Consider the following 21,664-nt stretch of genomic DNA (forward strand, 5'->3'; position numbering starts at 1 on the left):
CTGTGCAAGAGTTCAGGTCCACTTTAAAGAGAACCTGAACTGAAAAAAAGTCAAAAATACCATACACAGGTCATACTTACCTCCTGTGTAGTCTACTCCTCATTCTCTTTCTCCTCTCCTGCGTCCCATTTGTCCACTGTGGTCAATGGAATTCTCTGTCCTCCATTTTAAAAATGGCCATTACCCCATAACAGCTTCCTGGTCAGCACACTGTTAAACTGTAATATCACCCACCTGAGCCATAGGAAAACATGGACATTACCTTGCACATTCAGTTGTAACTGACAGCTGCTGATATATAACTGACAGCAACTGGTATATTTCAGTTCTGACAAAATACTGTCAGAATTGGAAGGGATCACTGTAAGAAGAAAATGGTGAGCTTCTTAGAGGAACTGACGGCGAGGTAAGTATGTAATATTCATTTGCAGCTACGTCATGTGTTTATTTTAAATAATTTTACTCAGTTCAGGTTCCCTTTAACCTCCCTGGCGTTCTATTAAAATCGCCAGGGAGGCTGCGGGAGGGTTTTTTTTTAATAAAAAAAAACTATTTCATGCAGCCAACTGAAAGTTGGCTGCATGAAAGCCCACTAGAGGGCGCTCCGGAGGCGATCTTCTGATTGCCTCCGGCGGCCAGAAGTAACACGGAAGGCCGCAATGAGCGGCCTTCCGTGTTTCGCTTACGACAAGCGGAGTGACGTCATGGACGTCAGCCGACGTCCTGACGTCAGCCGCCTCCGATCCAGCCCTTAGCGCTGGCCGGAACTTTTTGTTCCGGCTACGCTGGGCTCAGGCGGCTGGGGGGACCCTCTTTCGCCGCTGCATGCGGCGGATCGCCGCGCTGCAGCGGCGATCAGGCAGCACACGCGGCTGGCAAAGTGCCGGCTGCGTGTGCTGCTTTTTATTTGAGCCAAATCGGCCCAGCAGGGCCTGAGCGGCAGGCTCCGGTGGTACTGGACGAGCTGAGCTTGTCCAGACCGCCCAGCAGGTTAACCTGGAGGTACATAAAGACACACAACTACATTATAGTGCAAGGGTAGCCCATTTGGCTGGCTTCTTATATTTCAATATAAAATAATTAAAGGGCTTATTTCCACTGGGTGCCGCGTCTAATTCGGAAGCCCATGCAGCTGCAAAGTCGCAAGTATCCGGAGGAGTGCAACTAAAAACTGCCGCATGCTGTCCAGTAGCGCAACGGCACGTGATTCAGACGAGATACTATTGACAGAGTGACAGTGTGACTATTGACAGATGCGGAGAAACGCTGTGTATTCGTACATAGTGGAAACAGGACCTAAAGAATGTGTCTAGAGAGGGGAGGGCGTTGGTAATGGATGTAGTAGTTGAGATGAGCTAGGAACTCAGAATTGCAGAGATTTCACCACTGGGAGATAAGAGAATACTGCAGGTGAGTCACTTATAGTGGGTGAGGTAGGTGTGCAGAGCTGAGAACTCAGGAGAACAGCGGTCTCACCAACACAGCCCCTTAGGCTAGGTTCACACTTAAAGGATCACACCAGTGAAAAAAGTTAGCAGTTAAAATCTGACAGAACCCACAGGTATTGCACTAGTCCATCTCTTCATGGTAGGTTCTCAGGGTTTTCTTTGATTTCAAAAGCATTTCCTGAATGACAGTTGCTACTAAATCTAACTGCCAAAATAGCATGCAAGTGAGTAGGGAGGTTGGCTGGTATCTTACTATTTTCACAGTTAGGCTTAGCAACAGCCTCTCTGTTGCTAGGGAGGATTCCCACTGGTCTTTTGCAATCCAATCCCTATGCTTCTATTCAATCGCAAATACCTTCTGTTTTAAAGAGAGTCTGAAGCGAAAATAAAACTCTCTTCAGCTCTTATATTCAGCAGGGGCATGTGTGCCCCTGCTAAAACGCCGCTATCCCACGGCTGAACGGGGGTCCCTTACTTTCCAAATCCCCTCCGTTCTTTGCGGGGATCTCTTCCTGGTGAGGCAGGGCTAATGGCCGCAGCCCTGCCTTACACGCGTCTGTCAGCGCGTATCTCCGCCTCTCGCCCGCCCCTCTCAGTCTTCTTTCGCTGAGAGGGGTGGGGGAGAGGCGGCAATGCGCCGCTGATAGACTCGCTGAGAGGCAGGGCTGCAGCCTTAGCCCTGCCTCCAGCAGCAGCAAAATTTATGACCAAGTTGGTCGTAGATTTTGCAAGGGGGGTTTGGGGGGTAAGGGATCCCCGTTCAGCCGCGGGATAGCGGCGTTTTAGCAGGGGCACACATGCCCCTGGTAATGTGTGCTAAAAAACATTTCTGCTCTCTGCTCACCCCTCTTCGTCCACCTCCTCCATTCTCTGTCCACTCCCTGCCCTTCTCTGTTCATCTTCTCCCCTTCTCTGTCTGTCCACCCCCCTCCCCTTCTCTGTCCACTGCAGGGAAAGTCCTGTCCTGCTAGTCATTTCACCCCCAGAATGCTTCCCTAGTAAAATAATTTGAAGATTTGAAAAGATCCGGACTTCCCATCTCTAATTCTCACTGTGGGAAGACGGAGGAGGAGAATGATAGAAAATCAGCCAAATACAACAACTGCATGGAGGCAGGAATGCGCCATCATGCCAGATGTTGGGGGGAGCTGACAGGTCATATGAGGTCAGACTGGGGAATTTGGATGAAATGTGAACATAATACAGAAAAGACAAGAGATTCTGAAGGAAAACTCCGGCCACAGCTAAATACACCCCTGAAATACACATACAGCAGGAGATTTATAAACCTAAATGAACTGATTGTTGAAGGAGGGTGACATCATCTGTCAGTTCCTGCAGCTCTGCAGCCTAAAGCTGTCCACTAACGGTCCAATTTCTAGAGAAAAATCGTTTGAGCGATCAGAAATTCTGATTGGATTGGTTGTAAATAATCTCAGTTGATCGGCACAATCGATAATGAACGATTCAAGTATAGGTAGCTAGAGGACTCCCTTAATCCCTCCCTTTCCCACTCCTACCTTTCAGTATAGGTAGCCAGCTCACCTCCACAACATGCAGCAGCCATCAGTGTCACCTCTCCGCTCGTCTCCATTGCCAAAGCTTCCTCTTCCCCTCCATCTCCATCAGCCGCTGCTGTACATCTGTCCCTCCAACCAGCATCTCTCACTTGTGACTCGACAGCATGTTACCAGCGAATCAGAGTGGAAGAGGAAGCTTCAACATTGGAGACAAGCGGAGATGTGAGCGACTGGCAGCTGTTATTCCACATCCTCCGCTTGTAACTCTGCAATACTTCCCAAGTCCACAGCTGTCGGCCACAACGCCAACGTGCAGAGAGATTTGCAGGCTTGCAAATGCTGCACTAGTTTAGCCTGCTGCATTGGTGCCCTTGCTCCTGTGGTGCCCTAGACCATGGCCTAAATCCGGCCCTGGATACATCACTGTGTAGATTTGATTTTTCTGTCTGGTAATTATAAGTAAAAGGTTGATATGATGCACATTTCCAAATAATTCTGTGATACTTCTGTTACCATAAAGATTTATATTATGCACATTTGTACATAATTGTGCATTATTACAGTTACCATAAAAAAATCATATTTTGTACGTAATTGTGCATTATTTCGGTTGATATTATGCACATTTGTACATATTTGTGCGGTATTAAAGTTACATAAAGGGTAATATGCACATTTGTACATAACAAAGCGTTATCACTTACCATATAATGTCATATATTGCTCAATCGTACATAATTGTGTGTTAGTACAGTTACCACAAAAGTTCATATTTTGTACATATGTACATAATCGTGTATTTTGTAAAGGTTAATTTTGTGAACATTTCTACATAATTGTGCGTTACTAGTGTTATCGTTAAGTTTGATGTTTGATAAAGTTTGATGTTGAACACATTTCCACGTAAGCCGGCACCACACGCACATACTTTTACAAAAAAAAAGAAAATGGTGGCGTATTCTCCTACATATTCACAAAGCTTTGTGCACAAGTGGAAGTGTTGCAAAAAGTTTTACAAATCTGCCATTATTACTTATAGGCACTAAAATAAAAATTAGATCAGTGAAACAGAACGAGTAAAAGATAGTCTCTTCAGTACTTGACTTTCTGGCAGACCATGTGTCCATGTCCATCGCTGTGTCTGCCCCGCCCCCCTCATGTAGCCGCAGCACAGGGACAACCCTCATTGCTTTATAGGTCAAGGTCACTCAGCCAAGCTACATAACGCTGAAGAAGCAATGGGAACAAACAGGAACTAAAATTAAATAGGAGTCTCAAGTAACTGGCAGTTACTTGACCTTGCACAATATAGAATAGATTTTCTCTACAAATAAGGATTTTCTGGTTATTTTTATTTTGCACCAATATACAGTGTTGAGGTCATTTCTGCTGAAATAATACTTCCTTAGTATTACTTAACCCCTTCAGTACCAGCGGTCTCTGGCCCCTTAAAGTGAACCTCCGGACTAAAAATTTACTCAGCAGCACTGAAAAGGCCTGGTGTTTCTTTAACAGTTTCACAGCATCAGAACTTTGTTTCTCTTATCCAAGCCTTATTTTTAGCTGCACAGAAGAAAACTGCTCGGGCTTTTTTCCCCCTGATGTTGTGCAAAGCATGATGGGATTTCTGATGTTCTTGCTCTCATTCTGCTTTTTTTTTTTTACATTTTGAATTTGACATTTGAAGCCTAGCGTGTGCAGATGGGAGGGGTTATCAGGACACAGGACAGTTGGAACTGTGTCTTCTGCTCCTTGTCACCTCCTTTCAAAGAAAAAGATGGCTGCCCCCATGACAAAGATGGCAGCCCCCATGAATCACAAACATTTGGCTGTTCTTTTAAAACAGGGAGGGTAAAAAATTATATTACCTATCTATTCTAATTAACATAACTAATGTAACTTAATGGCAGTATGTTTGTTTAGGCTGAAGTTCCCCTTTAAGGACAAGAGACCGCTGACTCCAAAACCGAAAGACAAATCGGCGCTACAGCCACACAAGCTGCACACCCGTCGCTTCAGGTCACCCATTCTGCCGGATCTTTGAGGGCAGAGCTCTGTGAGCCGGTCAGGAGCCGCTTTCATTGGTTCCTGACCATGTGATCAATGTAAGTCAATTGGATTTGTTCACATTGATGACAGGGTCAGGAGCCAATGAAATCGGCTCCTGAACACCTCATGGAAGAATGGGCAACTGAGCTGCGGCAGGCAGAGAGCGACGTGATCAGTGGGAGCAGTGAGGTGAAATCTACGCCCTGGCTGGAATACCAGCTCCAAGACAGGGAATAGATTTCAATCACCGCTTTCTGGAAACGGTTAATATTGCATCCTCAGGAAGTGGTCACACTTCTTAAAATCACAGGGATTTCCGCAACATGAAAACGCCTGCAAAAACGCACACAGTTGTAGTGCACTGGGAACAATGTGCGGTTTTCTGTAGCAGGGGAAAAGAGAAAACACTGGTGCTTTTCACAGCGCAACACGTGCGATTCACCATTGCTGACAGTCATCTGTTCTCAGCTGGCTGTTGGCCAAGAATGCAGATTCGCCCGCAATTTCCCGTAGCCTCAAGTGTGACCCTACTCTTTTGCATTTAAGTAATGTATGTTCTCTGGTTCCAGCTCCGCTCCCTCACTCACACATACAGGGGTTGGACAAAATAATGGAAACACCTTGAAAATCAACAAAATATATTATAATATGGTGTAGGTCCACCTTTTGCGGCAATTACAGCCTCAATTCTCAGTGGTATTGATTCATACAAATTGTGAATTGTTCCCAAAAAAATGTTAGCCCATTCTTCAGTTAAAACACCCTCCAGTTCTTTTAGAGATGATGGGGGCGGAAATCAACTTCTTACTTGAATTTCTAATAACGACCATAAATGCTCAATAATGTTGAGGTTTGGGTATTGTGGTGGCCACTGGCCAGATGAGATGTTCACCTTCATTAGAATGTTCCTCGTGCCATTCTTTAACAATTCTAGCTGTATGGATTGGGGCATTATCATCTTGAAAGATGGAATTCCCCTCTGGAAACAGTTTTTGAACCATAGGATGAACTTGGTCGCCCAAAACTCCTTAATAGTCTCAGCTGTTAATTCTTCCATGAAGGGAAATGATTGACCCGGCGGATTTCCAAGAAATAGCACCCCAGATCATCACAGAACCCCTGCCATGTTTTACGGATGGGAGAATGCAGTCTGGATGAAATGCTTCTTTTGGCTGACTCCAAACGTACACTCGGCCGGAGGTTAGAAATGAGAAAATCACATTTTTCCACTGCTCGAATGACCAATTCTGGTGGTTTCTACACCACTCTAAATGCTTTGAAACATTTGTCTTTGGGAGCAGAGGTTTTCTAATTGCAGTTCTTACGTGGAATCCAGATTTGTGCAGCTCCTGACGAACAGTTTTTGTGGAAACTGGGTTCTGTAGGTGTTCATTCAGCTCTGCAGTGATTTTAGGAGCCGTGGTCTTGCGAGCTTTTCTAACAAGTCGATTTAGAGTCAGACAGTCTCTCTCAGACAACTTCGACTTTCGCCCACAACTGTGCTTTGCTGAGGAAGTTTTTCCTTCTCTTTCAAAGGCAGTCATTACTTTTGAGACCGTACCTCTTGAAATGCCAAGCATTCAGGCAGTTTCTGTTACAGTAGCGCCTTCCATACGAGCACCAACAATTCGGCCTCTTTGAAAGTCTGTGAGATCTGCCATTTTTATAAATTATAATTAACTTTGTTTTAAAGATCTGTAAAACAAACTATTAACCCATTCGCGTTCCATCGTTTTCACTTGAGAAATGTTCACCTCCCATTCATTAGCCTATAACTTTATCACTACTTATCACATTGAACTGATCTATATCTTGTTTTTTCCGCCACCAATTAGGCTTTCTTTGGGGGGGGGGGGGGGGTACATTTTGCTAAGAGCCACTTTACTGTAAATGCATTTTAACAGGAAGAATAAGTAAAAACTGGAAAAAATCATTATTTCTAAGTTTTCAGCCATTATAGTTTTAAAATAATACATGCCTCCATTATGTCCCTATTACAATGTATGGCGACAATATTTTATTCGGAAATAAAGGTGCATTTTTTCCGTTTTGCATCTATCACAATTTACAAGTTTAAAATTTAAAAAACATAGAAATATATCATCTTTACATTGATATTTAAAAAGTTTAGACCCTTAGGTAAATATTTACATGTTTTTTTTTTAATTGTAATGTTTGTTTTTTTATATATTTTTTTAAACATTTTATTTGGGTAGTTTTGGGAGGGTGGGATGTAAACAATAGGTTTAAAATGTAAATGTGTGTTGATTTTAATTTTTTTTACTTTTGGTTGTAGGATTACTTTTTGGCCACAAGATGGCGGCCATGAGTTTGTTTACATGACGTCACTCTAAGCGTAACACACGCTTAGAGCGACGCATGGGGGAGGTAACAGCCAGAAAAGGTGAAGCTTCCGAGAGAAGCTGTCGCTTTTTCAGCGGGGGAGAGGAATCAGTGATCGGGCACCATAGCCCGATTCACTGATTGCCTGGCTAACGAACCGCGCGTGCACGCGCACGATCGGCCGCGGGAGCGCGCGGTAGCGCGCATGGTTCCTGGACGTAGTTTCTACGACCAGGAACCAAAATAGGTTAAACATATCAAATAACAAAAATAATAAACAAAAATTTTTTTACATATGTCAAAATTTGATTGCTTAAAATATGTTCATAGAATATGATGCCAAAATGTTAGGTGTTTCCATTATTTCCAACCCTTGTACACTGCAGCGTGAGAGAGAGGCTAACTCAAGAGGCAAGAGGTTGCAGTCCTGCACTGTGGAAAACCTGCTGAATCTGGATGCATCTCATTTTAAAATACTAAAAAGGAATGAGAGTATTACGAGATCTCATATAATGCTTCAGGCCGCTCACATTCTGTATGGAGCTGCTCTAACACTGCCAAGATCAGACTCTATTTTTGGCTGTGCGCTCAGCGCTGAGGGTCACTCCGGGGAGAAGGAATCTGGCTCAGCACAGAACGTTTATGTGACTAAACATGTAATATATATCCTGGCGTGCGTCACATATGTGTGGCGTGCTTATGGCTCTGTGTGTGTCAAGACAAAAAGCAGAACCGATGCAGGATAAACATTGTGGACTCTGGTGCTGGAAGGGGGGAAGGGACTGCAGGATAATGTGCCAGTCCCAGAACTAATGGGAACAATAATAATCCAGCTAATAATAATAATAGTCCAGCTAATGGGAACCTGGAAAAAAGGGCCTAGAGCCTTCCCTATCCTTAGGTAAGTATCTGTCTGATTTTTTTTTCTAGGTTCCCATTAGCTTTAAAGGGAAGGTTCAGGGACTATGAAAAAATCCAAATCCACTTACCTGGGGCTTCCTCCAGCCCGTGGCAGGCAGGAGGTGCCCTCGGCGCCGCTCCGCAGGCTCCCGGTGGTCTCCGGTGGCCAACCCGACCTGGCCAGGGGCCAGGTCAGGCTTCTTCTGCGCTCCATTCTGCGTTTCACGCCGGCGCGCTGATGTCATCGGACGTCCTCCGGGCTGTACTGCGCAGGCTCAGAACTACTGAGCCTGCGCAGTACAGCCCGGAGGACGTCCGAGGCTTCCCCCACCCAAGGTGAGTACCCCCCAGGGGAGGTTTTCTTCGTTATACGTTTTCTTTAATTTTAAACAATGCACATTGCCTGGCTGTCCTGCTGATCCACTGCTTCTAAAGGCTTGTATGGATGCCACATGAAACTCAGTGGAGATGGCCGATGGCGCCCCCAATGCCCCCTTATTGCCTCTGCAATGTTGCTAGAGGGATCAGGTCTTGATCCCTGTTGGGTGACGGTGTTTGTGAGTGTGTACAGGCCTTTATACTTGTAGCCGTAGACCCTGAAAGAGCATGACGACCAGATGTTTTGGACAGCACTGCCAGGCAACTGGTATTGTGTCAAAGGAAATAAATATGACAACCTCCATATGTCTAGTCCATACACAATCAATCGATTCCGGACTCAACCCTTGCACGAATAATCTTCAGAATTTATTGTAATAATGTATGCGGTTATACAGCAGACAAAAAAGCATTGTGCTTTTTCGTCTGCTGCATAACCGCATACATTATTACAATAAATTCTGAAGATTATTCGTGCAAGGGTTGAATCCGGAATCGATTGATTGTGTATGGACTGGATTATGATTGGAGGCTTGATGGACCTCCTACGATGATCTGTGACCCCCCGAGATTAACAGAGTGATTCCTGAGGTCTGTGGACAACCTCCATATGTCTCTCACATCGAGTTCCTTTTAGTATTCCTATCATAATCTAACAGAGTAACCAAACAGCGCGGGCTACCCAAACCGCTAGGAATGTATAGGGGACTAATGGAGATTGAAAAGCCCTCCTACTAAAAAACAATGCTTAGTGTGATTTGCCTTCTTAAAACAGAAGGTACTTGCGATAATTCAGCTATAACTACTTAAAGGGATACTTAAGTAAAAAAAAAAAAAATGATTTTTACTCACCTGGGGCATCCCTCAGCCCCCTGCAGCTGTATGGTGCCCTCGCAGCCCAGCTCCGATCGTCCTGTCCCCGCCGGCGGCTACTTCCGGGTTCGGCGACAGCCGCCGACAGGCTGGGAACGCGAGTGATTCTTCGCATTCCTAGCCGCTATATCACCCTCTCTGCTGCTATAGCGTATAACATATACGCTATAGCAGCATAGAGGGTGATATAGCGGCTGAGAACACGGAGAATCACTGGCGTTCCCAGCCTGTCGCCGTCACTCGCGTTCCCAGCCTGACGGTGGCTGTTGCCAGACCCGGAATTAGCCGCCGGTGGGGACAGGACGATCGGAGCAAGGCTGTGAGGGCACCATACAGCTTCAGGGGGCTGAGGGATGCCCCAGGTGAGTAAAAATCTTTTTTTTTTTTTTACTTAAGTATCCCTTTAAGTGAAATCTACACCGTTTTGATGGTTATCTGGCTGCGAGGGCATAGATTTCAATTCCCTTCCGCAGCGCGCATCCGCTGTTTTTGGCGATCCCGACGATCTCGCCGCTGAATCCCAGCCGTCTCCCGTCGCAGCTCACTCGCTCTGCCTGTTTCTATGTCAGCAGAGCCCTGTGAGCCGGTCAGGAGCCGATTTCATTGGCTCCTGGCCCTGTCTTTCAATGTAAGCCAATTTCATTGGTTCCTGGCCCTGTCTTTCAATGTAAGCCAATTTCATTGGTTCCTGGCCCTGTCTTTCAATGTAAGCCAATTTCATTGGCTCCTGGCCCTGTCTTTCAATGTAAGCAACTCCCATAGGCTTACATTGATAGACAAGGTCAGGAGCCAATGAAAGCGGCTCCTGACCAGCTCACATGACACAGTGGGTGTCCTGAGGATTGCAGCGTGGATGGCGGTTGTGGCGGTATAAGCGGTGATTCGTCGTTATTCCGCCGTTATTGTAACAGCGGTCTCTGGTCCTTAAGGGGGCATAGACCGCTGGTACTTAAGTGGTTAAAGAAGTCATCAAGCAAACTCACAATCATTAAAACGGTCTACCTGCAGCTGTTCTGTAAGTAAATCCATGCAGGATCGTATTGTCAGTTGCCTCCCAAAATCGTTACTTTCCCCGCAATTCCGTCCGGTAAAATCCCCGTGCCCCGGAAGTAATAGTCCCCACGCTGGCGCAGTAGTCATTTCCTGTATCCAGAATGCTGGCGCAGTTGGCTCACATAGCGTGCTTATGTACGCTTACGTATGGCTGCGCACGCATACTGAAGAGAGACGTGTTTGAGCTTGCCGTCCTCGCTCGCAAGCCAAACCCTCCGCTTCAGCCTTCGCCCACCAAACCCTCCCTTCAGCCTCCGCAGTGCGCGGACCGATGGAAATCCCAGTGAGGTACTCCCAACCAGCAGGGAGTACGTCACTGAGGGGGCGGGGCTATGCATATGACCCTGTCAGCGCACTCTGCCGCAGGATCATATGAGTGAGGATTTTTGCGTTGCTCTGCTGCAGGAGCATCGCACCAAAAAACAAGTGTAAAACCGCCCACAAACTCCATGCAGGTGAGGGAATTAATGGCAGATTTTCTGGGTGGTTCAGCTGTTTCATTTGTCATTCAGGCACCTACAGTTCTATAGTTGGGTGTTGATGAGACCCCGGAATGGGTAAATAGAACAACAATTTAAAGCAAATGTCAACTGAAAATAAACTTACATTTGTATACAGTATGTAGAAATAGCAATAGACTATAGAACCTCCCTGCTGTATTATATTTGTTTACATTTAATCTCTGAAATCTGCACAGCAGCCACATCAGTGTGATGCAAAAATCTGGTTCATTCAGCTGCCAAAAAAAAATAATAATAAAGATTCAGGCTAGATTCACAGTGGGACGTTGCGTTTTGATGCCACGTTAAAGTCGCACCGCAAGCTTACAACGCAACGCGCCCAAAAAGTGGCAACGCAGCGTTACCGTCGCATACAGCAGATACAGTAAAAAATACAGGCAATGAAAAGTATGCTTCCAAGTCATTACTGAGCATGTGCAAACAGTCCAACGCAGCTAATAACGTGTATAATGCACTGCATGCAGTACTTTTATTTAACGTGCAGCGTTAGACACCAACGCAACGTGTGCACTGTGAACAGGGCATTGATTTTTCATTGCAGTGAGTTATTCTGCGTTAAATGCTGTTTTAACGCACGACTTTAACGTCCCACTGTGAACTTAGCCTTAAACTTTACAGGTCTCTTTGATTATCAGCAGTGTTTGCTCAGAATAAACCTAACTGGCTTCTGTTTACTCTTCCATTACGGTTTCCATTGGCCTTTCCCAGCATAGGTCCAATGTTGAACTTAGTCTGACATAGGAAAATATGGCTGCCGGCAGGGTCGCTACGTCAGCCCAATCCTCTGTCACTGCGCCATGTAATTTCGACATTATGTGAGCGCGTTTGGGCACATCACTAGGGGTGTCTTGTTGGATCTAATCCCAAAGGGTGATCCCCAGGGCAACACGTTGTGTCGCATAATTACGGACTTACGTTGGTGCTAGTGCAATGGGGTGGAGCTACAGCACGCGGGCTGGAACCAGCCCCTCCCCCTGATGCCGGGTCACCCCCTAGCAGGGGTGTAACTTTAAGAGAGCAGGGGGACCCAGAGCTGGGGGGGCGGGGCAACTACTAACCTTCTCTTCCTTCAATACCTTCTCTTCCTGACTATCCTTCAGATCAGGTGTTTTTGTGGCCACACTTCTTATGGGTGTGAAGATCATGATGGCCAGAGGGGAGGGAATAGTGGGTGATCCAGAAAATGGATTGGAAAGGGTTAATTATGTGGTCTCCTCACTACTTTCAGTGAGTAGGAATTGCATGATTTGATAATGTGAGACAGTGGTGAGGACATTAGAGTGTAAGCTCCTCTGGGGCAGAGACTGATGTGAATGGATCAGTGATCTTTGTACAACTTAGCAGAATATATCTTGTATAAATGTATAATAACTGTGGGGATGTGGTGAGGACATTAGAGTGTAAGCTCCTCGGGGGCGCAGATTGATGTGAATTGATCAGTGATCCCTGTTCAACATTGCAGAATATGTATAATAACTGTGAGGATGTGGCGAGGACATTACAGTGTAAGCTCCTCGGGGGTGGAGACTGATGTGAATGGATCAGTGATCCCTGTACAACATTGCAGAATAAGAACTGAGGATGTGGTGAGCACATGAGAGTGAAAGCTCCTCGGGGGCGGAGAATGGCAGGAATCCTTTTCTTCACAGAGAAGAGGTGGCTCTTTGATATGCTTTAAGTGGACCAGAACTTACCATTACTATATAAATTCACACAGTATTCAGGTTCATCAGACATTTAATAGATTTGTGTGGAAATGTCTCATAGGCCAGAATGCCTATGAGACATTTTATGATCCAATCTAGAGACCACGCCCAATGCACACAGCTCACCTTAAACACATCAATCCCGTGATCATTATGGCCGTCGTGGTTGGGGCTGCCATTGTCACAGCCGTTCTTACAGTTCTGCAAGGAAAAAAACAGAGATGGATTACGACACGCAGAGAGACATTAATATAACTGTGGCATTATCTGATAAGACGTATGACTGGAACGGCTGGTAAACACAGCTGACGTTTGTGGTGGCGTAGATCAGATGACCTCGCCATTTCATGGCTGCACAGCACATGTATTATCAGCGATCACAGCTGTAACATTACAGTACAGTTTTACAGGGACACCTTCACATCCCACAATGTCTGGGTTATGTCTGCATCCTAAAGCTGCTTACAGATGTTCAATGATTGTAGTCCCAGAGGAACATTCTGGGAATGACCCTTGTATAGACACACTGCTTGGCAGCCTGTTCTGTGCTATGGTGAGGTGAGCAGGGGGGACAAGCGAGAGGTGTCCTACTAAAGGGAATATTACAAAACAACGATATAAGCCTATTCTTAAAGTACACTAAAACTCTGACATAACATTCAATAAAAATGTGTGTTCCTACTTTTTATCACTCATACAGTTATCATATTTGCTTTCATGCCCAAGTATGTTTGTCTGTTTAGAAATTACAAATTCCCAAAGTACGGTTCATCTGCTTTGAAAGCTGCTATTGCATTTTATTGAATAGCTGCTTTATTTATATATTAAAATCTATCTAGTGATCACTTCTCAGCTCTTTCTGCTTTTCAGCTCAGCATTGCTCAGTTCTTGCAGTTTGCTAATGTCTAATAAATGTATCTGACAAAGGAATGTAAACAAAAGATAATGTTATCACCTCTTCGGTCAGAAGCTGCCCACTGAAGCAAGGAGCTTTCCACTAAAGACCAAAGTTCTGCGATTAACTGTTTGAATGCTGTTCTGCTACAATTTTTTTTGTGGTAGTAGATTTTATACTGTAAATAATCTTTTAGAAGAAAGAGGAAACGCTGGGTTTCTTACCACTTTAAGCTACGTACACTAACTAGATTACCTGCACGAGGTAGAGGTTGGTCATGTAGTCTACGACTATGTGCAACCGAACCCCCTCTCCTGTCTATGGCTGAATTGCACAGGCCCTGCTTGATTTGGTATTGCAGACATAGGTGTGAGTTATTTTTACCATTTATTGGCTAATTGATGGTAGTCTGCAGACCAATATAAATTACAGAGTGCTGTCTGGGAGTGAGCATTTGTTCCTCCTGTCTTTGCCACAAAAAGATCTTCCCGGCCAATCAAAATCTAGTGTCTGTATTTTTAGCTGCAATAAATCTGCGGTTTAATGTTGCTCTATTACTGTTGAATATTTTAGAGAAGAGGAGACAAGTCAACACGATTCAAAATAAGCAATTGATTATGATCCAAATAAATGTTAATAAAGAGCAATTACTAGCACTCAAAGCTGTCTTTAAACATATTTTGTCTCTTGCGTCTTCTGATGAGATGGAAAAATCTCTGATCGCGAGTCCCAGCCCCGCCCACCTGTTCAGAGATTACAGAGACAGGCCTCAGTCTCACCTCCTGATTCTACAGAATGCAGCGGGAGAAATGAGACTACTGGACTCAGAATGCTATAGCTATGGCCATCATAAGAAGGAAAAACAAAACTCCAAGTGTCTAACTTGCCCTTTAAAGAAAACCTGTAACAAAAAAAAACCCTCCCCTGGGGGGTACTCACCTCGGGTGGGGGAAGCCTCCGGATCCTATTGAGGCTTCCCCTGGGGGGTACTCGGTCCCATGGCGATAAAGCTCCCCGAACAGCGAGGATGTAAATATTTACCTTCCCAGCTTCAGCGTAAGTGCAGTATCGGCTCTCCGCTCGGAGATAGCCGATCGCTGTCGGCCCGCTCTTATGCACAGGCGCAAGTCTCCCGCGCCTGCGCAGTAGAGCGGACCCAACAGAGATTGGCTATTTCCGCCTATCTCCATGCGGAGCCAGGAAAGGTAAATAAATCAGCGCTTATCAGCACTTGTCAGGCAATTTTGATTGGCTTATAACTGCCCAGTTTTACCACTTCCATATAGTGATCTTGAATACGATGAACAGATTGTGTAGTTAAGCTTTCACATTACATGGAGGAAGTAAAATTGGCCAATCAAAATTGGAAGTGTGTGCACATAAGGCTAATTTTACCACTTCCATGTACAGTAGTATGAGGGCCAACATATTAAAGCCTGGTACATACTGTCAATTTTGATTGGCCAATCACTGACCAATTTTACCACCTTCATGTCCCATTCACTTTCATTAAAATCGCTGTAAAAATTGAGATTTTAATGAAAGTGAATGGGAGCGATTTTTAAAAAGTGCTCAGAAAATGATAATCAATCGCAAGTGCTCAGAAAAGCGCTTATAGTGTGTCTGAGCCCTAAGTGCTTTTGAAAATAAAGGAAACCCTGAGAATCTCCCATGAGAAGATGGGCTAGTCCACAACCTGTCAGTAATGTCAGATTTCTACTACCTACTGTAAGTGACAGCAACATAGGAGAAAAGTAATTTACAGCTCATTTTACTCTGGGAGAAATGTAGTTTTTATTTATGTGTTTTCATTACTTTTAAATGTTAAAATTGTTGGTGCTAGCAGTCCTTTAATGCAAAAACAGGAACTGGAAGGAAATCATTATAATTATCCAGAAAAGCAGAGGATCAGTACTTCTCATGTTCCCATAATTACAGGAAGTTCTGCTAATTGTATCATGTAACATAGCCGTCCGGGGCAGGCTGGTAAATTTCCAGCAATAAACCCCTCCGGTATTATATGGATGTCCTTGGTGCATTGTAATTGTATATTGAAGCATATGGAGTGGTGAGGCATGCTGTTGTATAAACCTCACATTGTAATACAGCTATTATACACATCGCTTTCTGTAATGATTAACCCACAACACATAACAGAAGGCGCGGTTACTAGGGTGAGACGCCACCGCCACGGTTCATTACGCAAAAGTATTTCCACACTTTCGCTATTTACCTGTATGTTTTAAAGCAACTCTGAAGTTCCAAAAAGTTTGTGCATCTCCCTTTCTCTGTTTTTACATTCTCTGACTGCACCCCCAGATGTCCCCCACATCCCCTGTACTCCTGCATCCTCTGTATTCCAGCACCCTCTCTACTCCAGCACCCTCTGTACTCCTGCACCCTCTGTATTCCTGCTCCTTCTGTATTCCAGCACCCTGTGTCCCCCTGCATTCTCCTGTGTCCCCTGCATCCTCTGTATTCCTGCACCCTGTGTCCCCTGCATTCTGTTCTGTGCCCCTGCATGCTCTGTATTCCTGCACCCTGTGTCCCCTTCATTCTCCTCTGTGTCCACTCCCCTGCATCCTCTGTATTCCTGCACCCTGTGCCCTCTGCATGCTCTGTATTCCTGCCCCCTGCATTCTACTCTGTGCCCTCTGCATCCTCTGTATTCCTGCACCCTGTCTCCCCTGCACCCTCTGCACTTCCTGTGAGCCCTGCATCCTCTGTATTCCTGTATCCTCTTCATCCACTGTATTCCTGCACCCTGAATGCCCTGCATCCTCTGTACTTCTGTATCAACTGTGTCTCCTGCATCCTCTATACATCTCCCTCTCCCTGTACACCCTATTTTTGTATCCTCTGTGCCCCCTAAATCCTCTGTACAGTGTATATGTACTGTATATGTATGTATGTGTGTGTGTATATATGTATATATATATATATATATATATATATATACAGGATCTTCTAAAAAAATAAAAAATTAGCATTTTGTGATAAAGTTCATTATCTTCTGTAATGTACTGATAAACATTAGACTTTCATATATCTTAGATTCAAATACACACAACTGAAGTAGTTCAAACCTTTTATTGTTTTAATATTGATGATTTTGGCATACAGCTCATGGAAACCCACATTTCCTATCTCAAAAAAATTAGCATATTTCATCCGACCAATAAAAGAAAAGTGTTTTTAACCTATTGGGGACCGCCGCAGGTTGAATCAACGTCCGGCAGGGGGTGGTACAGTTCAAACCGGACGTTGATTCAACATCCGCGTTAAAGAACCGCTCCCGACGCGATCGTGCGCACCCGGAGGGGGAGATTAAGCTGTCATATGACAGCTGGCATCTCCCCTCAGTGATCAGTAGCCATCGCGTATGGCTGCTGATCACGTGATCACTACGATTGCCGTCGGATCGTAGTGATCACTTTGACAGCGGCGGCGGCAGGGGGGAAAAGAAGAGGATCCACTCACCTCCCTGCCGTTTCAGCGATGATCGGCGCCCCCCTCCGCTCTGGCCGGCATCTCTGCTCCGTCTGACGTCAGGGCCGGGTCCCGGCTTGATGACGTCATCAAGCTGCGACCCGACCTGAGCGTCATTTGGAGCGGAGATGCCGGCCGGAGAAGAAGGGGGCTACTGAGGCTCATCGCTGGAGCCTGGAAGGTAAGTGATGGCTGCTGCACACAGGGGGGACACTTGGCTACACAGGGGAGAGACAGCCCAGCCAGCCACAGACGGGATCCGGCCGCCCGACCCCCCCAAACGCGCGCACCCCCCTCCACCGCAAAATGCCCTGGTCACTAAGGGGGGTTAGGCGGCCGGTCCAGAAGTGGTTAAAACAAAAAAAGTCAACCTTCAAATAATTATGTTCAGTTATGCACTCAATACTTGGTCGGGAATCCTTTTGCAGAAATGACTGCTTCAATGCGGCGTGGCATGGAGGCAATCAGCCTGTGGCACTGCTCAGGGACGGATCTAAACCAAGTTGCCCCAAGTTGCGCCTGGGGCAAGGTCAGATTTTGGCGCCTAAACTGCCATTCACCATCCAAATTTTGCCGCCTTTTTAAGAATTCAACAAACTGCGCCTGGGGCAAGAGACCCGCTTGCCCCCTCCCCACCTAGATCCGTCCCTGGCACTGCTTAGGTGTTATGGAGATGAAGATTTCATTTTTCAGCACGACCTGGCACCTGCTCACAGTGCCAAAACCACTGGTAAATGGTTTACTGACCATGGTATTACTGTGCTCAATTGGCCTGCCAACTCTCCTGACCTGAACCCCATAGAGAATCTGTGGGATATTGTGAAGAGAAAGTTGAGAGACGCAAGACCCAACACTCTGGATGTGCTTAAGGCCGCTATCGATGCATCCTGGGCCTCCATTGACCTGAGCAGTGCCACAGGCTGATTGCCTCCATGCCACACCGCATTGAAGCAGTCATTTCTGCAAAAGGATTCCCGACCAAGTATTGAGTGCATAACTGAACATAATTATTTGAAGGTTGACTTTTTTTGTTTTAAAAACACTTTTCTTTTATTGGTCGGATGAAATATGCTAATTTTTTGAGATAGGAATTTTGGGTTTTCATGAGCTGTATGCCAAAATCATCAATATTAAAACAATAAAAGGCTTGAACTACTTCAGTTGTGTGTAATGAATCTAAAATATATGAAAGTCTAATGTTTATCAGTACATTACAGAAAATAATGAACTTTATCACAATATGCTAATTTTTTGAGAAGGTCCTGTGTATATATATATATATATATATATATATATATATATATATATATATATATATATATATATATACAGGGATCTAACAGAACATCTTGCAATGTTGCGTTGAGGATTGCGTCATTTATCTTGACTACAGATACACTTGACTGCAAATGAGGGTTCCTCTGGGAGCTCCTCACAGAAACTCAAAACCAACACTAGTCCCTATGAAAAGGACAGAAGCACAATATCCCCAAATAGCCCCAAACCCCATCCGCCAGTGCATCCCTCTCTCCCTCCCTCTGCACATCTGTTGGGTGTGATAGAACTAGGCCAGGGAGATGATGACTTCATAATCTGAGCCCCCCAGGAATAGGCTGCACGTTGGTGATTATTGAATGCAGCGTCTGTGCAGATCTTCACCAATGACTGCAACAGGTATAGAATCTATGGATACTCTCCTACAGATCATTATCCTGACATTAATGAGCTGAATGGCAGAGTTATGGTCCCCAGAGAAAGGGATATCCCTGTACACAGCCTGCATGTACAGTGATGCTGTGGAGGGCGGTGTGTTTGCAGGAGATTGTCATATATAATTCTTTCTTCATTTCTCCATAAGAGATTATGTCAGAGCTTCTATTGACATATAACAGACTGCTCTCTATGGATGAGATTATACAATGATCTCTATAGGGGTAGACACCATTCTCTCTGTATGAGATTACACAATGCTCTCTATGGGGGAGACACTCCCTCTCTATGTATGAGATTACACAATGCTCTCTATAGGGGGAGACACTCCCTCTCTGTATGATATTATACAATTCTCTCTATAGGGGGAGACACTGCTCTCTATGTATGAGATTATACAATTCTCTCTATAGGAGGAGACACTGCTCTCTGTATGAGATTATACAATGATCTCTATAGGGGGAGACACTGCTCTCTGTATGAGATTATACAATGATCTCTATAGGGGGAGACACTCCCTGTCTGTATGAGATTATACAATGATCTCTATAGGGGTAGACACCACTCTCTCTGTATGAGATTATACAATGCTCTCTATAGGGGGAGACACTACTCTCTCTATGTATGAGATTACACAATGCTCTCTATAGGGGGAGACACTCCCTCTCTGTATGAGATTATACAATTCTCTCTATAGGGGGAGACACTGCTCTCTGTATGAGATTATACAATGATCTCTATAGGGGTAGACACCACTCTCTCTGTATGAGATTATACAATGCTCTCTATAGGGGGAGACACTACTCTCTCTATGTATGAGAATACACAATGCTCTCTATAGGGGGAGACACTCCCTCTCTGTATGAGATTATACAATTCTCTCTATAGGGGAAGACACTGCTCTCTGTATGAGATTATACAATGATCTCTATAGGGGTAGACACCACTCTCTCTGTATGAGATTATACAATGCTCTCTATAGGGGGAGACACTACTCTCTCTATGTATGAGATTACACAATGCTCTCTATAGGGGGAGACACTCCCTCTCTGTATGAGATTATACAATTCTCTCTATAGGGGGAGACACTGCTCTCTGTATGAGATTATACAATGCTCTCTATACGGGAAGGCACTGCTCTCTATGAGATTATACAATGCTCTCTATAGGGGGAGACACTCCCTCTCTGTATGAGATTATACAATGCTCTCTATATAGGGAGACACTGCTCTCTCTGTATGAGATTATACAATGCTCTCTATAGGGGGAGAAACTCCCTCTCTGTATGAGATTATACAATGCTCTCTATAGGGGGAGACACTCCCTCTCTGTATGAGATTATACAATGCTCTCTATAGGGGGAGACACTCCCTCTCTGTATGAGATTATACAATGCTCTCTATAGGGGGAGATACTGCTCTCTCTCTCTGTATGAGATTATACAATGCTCTCTATAGAGGGAGACACTGCTCTCTCTGTATGAGATTATACAATACTCTCTATAGGGGGAGACACTGCTCTCTCTGTATGAGTTTATACAATGCTCTCTATAGGGGGAGACACTGCTCTCTCTGTATGAGATTATACAATGCTATCTATAGGGGCAGACACTCCCTCTCTGTATGAGATTATACAATGCTCTCTATAGGGGGAGACACTCCCTCTCTGTATGAGATTATACAATGCTCTCTATAGGGGGAGACACTCCCTCTCTGTATGAGATTATACAATGCTCTCTATAGGGGGAGACACTACTCTCTGTATGAGATTATACAATGCTCTCTATAGGGGGAGACACTGCCCTCTCTCTCTGTATGAGATTATACAATGCTCTCTATAGAGGGAGACACTGCTCTCTCTGTATGAGATTATACAATACTCTCTATAGGGGGAGACACTGCTCTCTCTGTATGAGATTATACAATACTCTCTATAGGGGGAGACACTGCTCTCTCTGTATGAGATTATACAATGCTCTCTATAGGGGGAGACACTCCCTCTCTGTATGAGATTATACAATGCTCTCTATAGGGGGAGACACTCCCTCTCTGTATAAGATTATACAATGCTCTCTATAGGGGGAGACACTCCCTCTCTGTATGAGATTATACAATGCTCTCTATAGGGGGAGACACTACTCTCTGTATGATTATACAATGCTCTCTATACGGGGAGGCACTGCTCTCTATGAGATTATACAATGCTCTCTATAGGGGGAGATACTGCTCTCTCTCTCTCTGTATGAGATTATGCAATGCTCTCTATAGGGGGATACACTGCTCTCTGTATGAGATTATACAATGCTCTCTATACAGGGAGGCACTGCTCTCTATGAGATTATACAATGCTCTCTATAGGGGGAGATACTGCTTTCTCTCTCTCTGTATGAGATTATGCAATGCTCTCTATAGAGGGAGACACTGCTCTCTCTGTATTAGATTATACAATGCTCTCTATAGGGGGAGACACTGCTCTCTGTATGAGTTTATACAATGCTCTCTATAGGGGGAGACACTGCTCTCTCTGTATGAGATTATACAATGCTCTCTATAGGGGGAGACACTACTCTCTCTGTATGAGATTATACAATGCTCTCTATAGGGGAGATACTACTATCTCTATGTATGAGTTTATACAATGCTCTCTATAGGGGGAGACACTGCTCTCTCTGTATGAGATTATACAATGCTCTCTATAGGGGGAGACACTGCTCTCTCTGTATGAGATTATACAATGCTCTCTATAGGGGGAGAGACTACTATCTCTATGTATGAAATTA

General features: G+C 44.8%; 1 protein-coding gene across 2 annotated transcripts in view; it reads right to left on the minus strand.

The window, feature by feature from the left end:
- The window catches only part of BCAT1 (branched chain amino acid transaminase 1), a 106,604-nt gene that overhangs the window by 50,095 nt on the left and 34,845 nt on the right, over nucleotides 1–21,664 (minus strand). For both annotated transcript variants that reach the window (XM_068277996.1, XM_068277995.1), the window contains exon 2: nucleotides 12,918–12,992. In XM_068277996.1, coding sequence (XP_068134097.1) covers nucleotides 12,918–12,992 — 75 coding nt within the window. The remainder of the gene's footprint in view (nucleotides 1–12,917; nucleotides 12,993–21,664) is intronic.

The sequence above is a fragment of the Hyperolius riggenbachi genome, chromosome 3 (assembly GCF_040937935.1).
Source record: "Hyperolius riggenbachi isolate aHypRig1 chromosome 3, aHypRig1.pri, whole genome shotgun sequence".
Lineage (NCBI taxonomy): Eukaryota > Metazoa > Chordata > Amphibia > Anura > Hyperoliidae > Hyperolius > Hyperolius riggenbachi.